The 7,108-nt window shown below is 55.0% G+C and overlaps 1 protein-coding gene across 4 annotated transcripts in view; it reads right to left on the minus strand.

Moving 5' to 3' along the window:
* MSI1 (musashi RNA binding protein 1) overlaps positions 1 to 7,108 on the minus strand; it is a 74,771-nt gene that overhangs the window by 8,250 nt on the left and 59,413 nt on the right. For all 4 annotated transcript variants that reach the window (XR_003530646.1, XM_027661525.1, XM_027661527.1 and 1 more), the window contains 3 exons: positions 4,317 to 4,365; positions 2,272 to 2,354; positions 1,553 to 1,670 (listed from right to left, as the gene is read on the minus strand). Coding sequence is in view for 3 of the 4 variants with exons in the window: in XM_027661525.1 (XP_027517326.1) it covers positions 1,553 to 1,670; positions 2,272 to 2,354; positions 4,317 to 4,365 (250 nt within the window). In the remaining variant the exon portion in view is untranslated. The remainder of the gene's footprint in view (positions 1 to 1,552; positions 1,671 to 2,271; positions 2,355 to 4,316; positions 4,366 to 7,108) is intronic.

Genomic DNA, 7,108 nt, shown 5'->3' on the forward strand with positions numbered 1-7,108 from the left:
GTGCCTGGCTGCTCACGAGCAGCATGAGCATCCTTTGGCACTAGAAAGCAGAAACAAGGAGAAGAGCAGAAACCCCAGGAGAGTTCTGGGCAGAGCACACAACACGTGCGAGCCTGCAGAGGAGTTTTAGCAGGCCTGTTTAATGTTTCCTTACTCCAAACATGTAAGGACATGGAGGTTTCCTTCTCAAACTCACAGCTTTGCAGGCTAAGGCTTTGTGATGCATCAGCTGGATTTACAAACGGGAGATCAGGGAGGAAGGGGCATTTGAAGGCTGAATAGCTCTGAGTCACTTTTGCACCAGAGGTGCTGGGGAATGCAGGCAGAGAGCTTCTGCTTCTGCCCAGCTCCAGGCAGGAGGGCAGCTCCTGCTGTTCCCGGGGAAGCTGACCACCTATACAGAACAAGCCTCTGAGAATGCAGGGCACTGACTCAGAGATGAATATTTGATTTGAGATCTCCAAAGACATGAACATGTGGATTTCCCAGTGACTCAGCTTGGGCCTCGCCACTTTAAAATTCAGATGGCTTAGAAAAGGCAAAACCCAAAACCACAGGCTGGAGATTTATTTTCCTTCAATAAGTCAAGTGAAAACATTAGGGAAAAAAATGCCCTTTTGGGGGTTTTGTTTCAGTGACTAACTGCTACTCAGCAGGCTTAGCACTGAGAGCCAGGCTGAGTACACCCTGCCCAGCAACACCCGTGATGATCCTGAGCAAACAGTGCTCTTGGGTCAGCTCAGGCCTGGCTCACATGAATGTGGGAAAAGAGAGAAGCCAGGAACAGCACCCGTGCTGGAAGGATCATGCTGACTCTCAGATCCAGGCATAAGGGTTTGTAGACCTGGAAGTGCAGGCTACCACTGACTTTTTAAATCCTTTTTTAATATTTTCTCAGAACACATTTGCCTTGGAAGCATTGACAGACACGAAACCCAGCCTGCTTGTCACCAATTTCTCCTTACAAGATAGTCCCACAATAAATGTATAGCTTTCCCTGCAATACCAGATAATTCCTGTATCTGAGAGGGAGGGAACAGAGCGAGATAAAACTGAACTAGAACTTAAAGGGCATTTTCACAGTCCTTAAATGGCAGTGGAGACATTTATATGGACCACTGTTTCAAGTGGAAGTTGAAGGGCTCTTTAATCAACTAATTAATCAGAAAACCTGCAGAAGAGTGGGAGGAAGATGCCTGGGCACAGATTACTCCACACTCAGCTCTGTGGTTACATCCTATTCCACGAGAGGCATTAAGGAATTACAGTCCATGTGCTACGGCACTGCGGGACCCTTGAGGAGCTGCCGAGGAGCAGAGCTGGGCCGGGCCAGGCCGGGCCGGCTGTCGCAGGGCAGAGGTGACGCGTTTGCAGTTTTTCCAGGTGCCACCAGAGGGCAAGTCGCGATCGCAAACAGGTCCCGGCGCCCCCGCAGCGCCCCCGGCCCCGCACGGGGAGCGCTGCCCTTGGCCGCCCCGCCGCTCCCGGAATAAACCTCTAAGCTGCACGGCCGGGAGAGGGGGGAGAGCTGGGGAGCTGTCCGGGGGCTTACCCAGCATGCCGATCCCCAGCATGAAGGCATCCATCCCGTAAGGCATGACTCGGGACCGCCCTCGTGCCGAGCCCGTTGGGGACATCACCTCCTTCGGCTGAGCTTTTTTACACTCCACCTGCCACAAGAAAGTAAGGATCAGGCTTGGCTGTCCTGGGCACAGGACACTGCCACAGAGCACAGGCAGGCCAGGCAGGGCTGCCTGTCCCAGCTCCAGCCACCGCTGTCATCCCGCTCTGCTGCCCTTCCCTGCCATCCCTGTCTCCTGCCTGCTCACTGCCAGCCTTCCCTCGCCCTGCAGCCACCAGTGAGGAGCTCAAACACTGCTTTTCTCTTCCTGGTGCTGCCCCTGACGTTCTGCCTGGCTCTGCACCAGGGCCTCAAAGACTAATTTTCATAATTTCTGAATAAAGGTAAAACCTGCCCCCTCCCAGGCCACCGTGAGGTTTTGTGTGATTTCAGAACCTCCAAGCATGATACAATTCCTTGTTACAGTTAGCTCTCCTCCTTGAGAACTCACTACTGCGCTGGTTCACCCCCACATGACAAGTTTCTTTCCCACACTGACTGCTGTGATTTTGGGGAAAAGACTCAATCCAACTCCCCACTGCAGAGAAAAATGATTTGGGAGCCAAGTTCCTCACACTCTGCCCCTGTGCCACTGCCCTGCTCTCTCCAGCACCTGTGTCCCTCCTCCAGGTTCTGCCCCACACACTCACCATCTTGTTGTTGATCTCATGGAAGTGGATTTCACACACTTTTTCCACAATGTCTTCACTTTCAAATGTGACAAACCCAAACCCTGGAGAAAAGGCAAAACTCCTTGATCAGGTCAGAGCTCTCACAGTTTGCACCCGCTACCCACAGCCTTTTATTGGCAGGAGAGGAGGACAGTACAATCAGCCCTTTCTAAAACAGCTGTCACTCATCTTCCCTCTCCAGCAAATCCTGCTTTTATGCACAAGAACAGGACTATCCCCTTACAGATTCTCCTTTCCTCCTCATCCTGTACTTCCCACCCTCTCAAAACAGCTCTCAAAACCAGATTTGGGTGTTTTTTAGACTCTGCTATTTGCAAGGCAAAGCACATGGCTGGTAACACTGGGGAGGATCCAGGCGGCCGCTCACACAAAGAGTCGGTGGGGGAACCAACAGCTGCTTGCCAGGACATCACCATCCTCACTAAATGCACCCCACCAGCAGCAACACCCTGCAGTTCCCTCGGCAGGCACTGGCCATAAAGCCTCGTGAGAGCAGGCACATCTCAGCAGTGCAGCTGCACAGAGCAAGGCAGACACAGGCACAGCGATTTGCAAGGTTTCACCAAAGTGAGGTTGGTATCTGGGGTAAGGCAGGACAGCGTGTTCCTGGCCCCTGGCCCACGCTCACACCTCCTTTCTCTCACCAACCCCTCTGCTGACAGTTTTGGCAAAGCCCAGCTCGGGTGGGCAGACTGAACTCTCAGCTGACTGCAGCCGTTTCCGGAAAACTGAGGCAGGTGGGAGGATGTCTAAGCTTGCTGTACAAGCAAGCTGGGATTAAGCAGAGCTTTCTGCTTTCCAGAACTGGCCAATTCCATGGTGCTTTAAAATAACTTTTAAAAGCAGATGGGGATCTAATGCCCAGAACCCAACCTTTTCTCCATACTGCCAGAAACATTTCTCCATAAACTCCTCTGTCTGTCTGTGCCTAGGTGCTTTCACACCACTGACCTCAAGACCCAGGAGCAGAGCAGCTCAGGAATTCAAGAGCAAAACTCTGGTGCCAAAACCAGCCCTGAGCCACATCAGGCCCTCACTAGGCCTGCTGTGCCCTGGGCTGAGCCCCTCGCTGCCAACACAGTGGCTGGCAGCTCTCCCTGCTCCTTCCCAAACAACTCTTCAATTGGACCAGTGACTGGGAGGTACCCAGGGTACCTCCCAGCAGGAACAGGGGTTAACACTTCTTCCCCTTTAAGATGAAGCTGGAACAACATCCAAGGCCTGGTAGTCAGAGTAGATTTAATGGCTTTAGAAAAAACCAAAAACCTGAAGGGCACAGAGAGTGTTCCCTCGCTGCTCTCGGGGCAGAGGTGCTTGGAAGTGCTTCAAACAACACACACAACAGCAGCCAGCACAGGGCTGCTACTGGCACTGATTGGGAAGAGGCAGTTTGCAGGTTAAGTTGTGGCCAATAAATCTCCGAGTTGGATGCAAGTGTCGAGCCCTGCCACGCCACCAGGTAGTCGGTCTGAGGACTCACCAGGAAGGCAGGAGGCAAGGACAGCCATGGGTGGGCTGGGTCCGGATGGCACAAATAGTACAGCCTTGCTCCCATCCTGTAACCAGACTCCACCAGCAGAACTCGGGTAAGAAAAGGTGACCTGGGAGCACAAGCGGGCTCCGGGCCGAGGAAGGGGCGAGGAGCAGGCACTCTTCAGGCTCTCGTGTCAGCTTTCCCGGAGCTCAGATTACGCGGGACAAGGTAAGACACACACTGCGGGCTGGAGCCACGGAGGTGAGCGGGCAGGGGAGGGGGCCATCTCCTCTCACATATCTGCAACTCGGCGAGTTTACAGCACAGGAAACGCACTGGACAAAAGCTCTCTGTGCTGCAAGGGCCGCTGGTAAAGGATGCAGATGCAAAAGAATGGGGCGACTGGAGGCAAGATAAAGAGCAGCTGCGACCTGCATCCCCTGCTGCTGGGATACCGACCCCTCCCTAGGCCAGGCAGGAGGCAGACCCTCTGCAGTTCCCTCTCCTAGGGCCAGAAGGCTGCTCTCACCTCGGTGTCGGTTGGTTGTTTTGTCGAACATCAGCATCGCATCGTCCACCTGCAAAGAGAAGGGCTGCGATCAGATTATTGCTGCACCACAAGCATTCTCCAACACAACTGTGCAGGGCTTCCTGGGCCTCCCCAAACCTGAAGGGATCAAGAGGAGACCTCCTGTCCCCTGTAAGCAAACAAACACACAAACAAACACACACAGAGCAGTCACCACACCAGGCACTTCCCTGAGCCACAACCAGCATGATCCCCCCACCAGCCCGGGGCAGGTGCTGCCGAGCTGAGCCCCTGGCAGCAAGCGACCCCGATTGTCTGCCTGCGGCTCCAGCCGGGGGGCAAGGAGCAGGGAAGGCATTGTTCCCAAATCCCGGCCTCAAAGGAGAGGAGAATTAAAGGGGGGGAGAGAAGCAAAGCTGGAGAGGGGAGAGGAATAAGGGGCCTCCCAGCGACAGGGGAAGCGGAGGCCTCAGACAACAGAGCCTGCCTGGGAAAGCTGGGAAGCGCCCCCGCCCCCACCCCAGAGGAGCCTTTCCTCTAAGTGAGGTTTCCCACTGCTGGAGGCTGTAATTAGAGCAAATTTACTGCAAGGCCTGAGCAGGACTGCCTTCCCGGGGGGGAGGGGCAGCCAGATCCCATCCCCCAGCCGGCCTCCCCTGCGAGCACATCACCGCCTGGTGCCACTTTTCCCCCCATCTTCCCGCGGGTGCTGCCTTGTGGGGCTGCATCCAAACCACTCCACGGGTCAGGCCGACCAGGGTTAAAAAATACACTTCAATCCCCTCCATGTAAGCCCCAGTGTAAACCTGTCCCACTGACCCATCCCTCCTCTCTAATACCACTGCCTTAATCCGATTATGAAACTGGACGTGCAAGTGCTCAGGGGAGGTGGCAGCAGTCTCTGGCCAGCAGCTGCCTTGGCCCTCCTCCTCCTCCTCCTCCTCCATGTGAGACAGCCGCTCCCCAGGCAGCAAGCCCTGCACGCCCCCCAGCTCCACAGGACTGCTCCCTTGCCTCATCCCAGGAAGCATCTGCATCCCTGCCTTCTCCAGAACAGCCACTGGTGAGGGCAGAGCTGCCCCTACCCTGGCACAGGCAGCCAGGAGCTTCGCCTGTGGAGAGCCCACAGCCCCTGTCAGGGAATGGAGAGGCTCCTACTCTCAGCCCCTCAGGACAACATGGGACACCCGGCTCCACCTCAGTTCCAGGGGGATGGAAGGAGCCCTTGCTAACGTTTCCAGTAGCATCATAAGCAGACAGAGACCGTATTTGATGCCCTTGGCCTTGTCTAACACATCCACTCCAGGTGACAACAGACAACCTGGCTCCTGCTCATCTCACACTCTTCCTGTCCTGGCTCAGCCTCCCTCAGCCAAGTTAACTAACACCTGAGAAATGTGCCAGGCATCCAAGCTGGAGATATGGGGGACATAAGACTTCAGACAGATTGGAAACAACTCCTCAGCAGCTTCCCAAGACACAGCTAGGGAGATGGGCACTGGGGGCAGCTCATCACGCTGCCAGTTCCTCATTACCCCTTGTTCCTGCACCTGCACCATTTCCCTTCGTGGTGCAGCACTACTGTGCCATGCTGGGGGCAAACCTGATGTTTCAAAATAGTTCAAGAGGTTTTATTGTCTGGGTTTGTTCATTTTAAAATCTAAATCCATTCCTCCACCCAGTTCACCAAATGGCTGGGAAAAGAGCTGCCCCTCTCCCCAGTAAACACTGGGAGGAAGCTGTGTCAATGGCACTCTGAGGCAGTGCCCCTCCCCAAGACTTCAGCTCAGGTAGCTGGAGAACACAAACCCATCACAGTGAGAGACGGGCACAAGAAAAAAAACCCCAGTGGTGATGAGCAGAGTCCTGCTGCTGACTTACTCTGCCTGACCTGCCCTCCTCTTCTCAGAGCCTGTGAAGCAGGAGCAATTCCAAGTAGCAGAGCCCAGTGCACATCCACACAAACCCACGGCACAGACACGTCCTGGGCAATGGCCAGGCACTGCCATGGTGCTCGAGCACTCAAGAGCTGGGAGATGTGCAACCACTTCCTTCCAAACCACACACCATATGCAGAGGGAGCTGCCACCTTCCTCTGTCTAATACCTAATATTCTACGACCTGAGCTTTTTTCCTAAGAAAATTCTTTTGAGATCAGGCGTCTAAGAGGCACCCCAAAAACATATCTAATACATGTGCTCTGAAAGCTGTTTCCTGCTATAAACTACACCTCAGACAGATACCTAGGTGTCTATACACACAGTATGTGAAATAATCTCACCCTGCTCAACACCAGGGCTACAACTGATGGGATTTTATTGCCATTAAAACCCACCACGAGCATCTTTATGTCTCCTTCCAGGGGTGGTCTCAGCACAAACCTCCTGCCATGGCGGGGAGGGGGAGGATATAACATCTCATACCACGCACCCAGGGGATGGAAGCACCACATCCAGCACCCACCAGCACCCACCAAAGCCCCGCCTAACACCGAGCCTACAACCACAACCGGCAGCTATTGTGGCTGTGAACCACCACCAACAACAACACCACCACCAACAACAACCATAAACACACACACACACCCCTCCCACTCTCCCCTTCCCCGGCTGGGCCGCGCCGGGCCCCAACAAAGGGCGGCCGCCGGCGGGGCCGTCGCGATGGCAACGCGGCCGCCATGGCAGCTGGGGCCCGGATTAGCAGCTCACAAAGCCGCCCTGCAGCGCTTCGATGCCCCGTGGCCTGTGATGGGGGTGCGGGAGGGCACCCAACGGGGGCCTCCGGCCCCCGTT

This window comes from Corapipo altera, unplaced genomic scaffold (assembly GCF_003945725.1).
Source record: "Corapipo altera isolate COAL_440 unplaced genomic scaffold, ASM394572v1 150, whole genome shotgun sequence".
Classification (NCBI taxonomy): Eukaryota; Metazoa; Chordata; class Aves; order Passeriformes; family Pipridae; genus Corapipo; species Corapipo altera.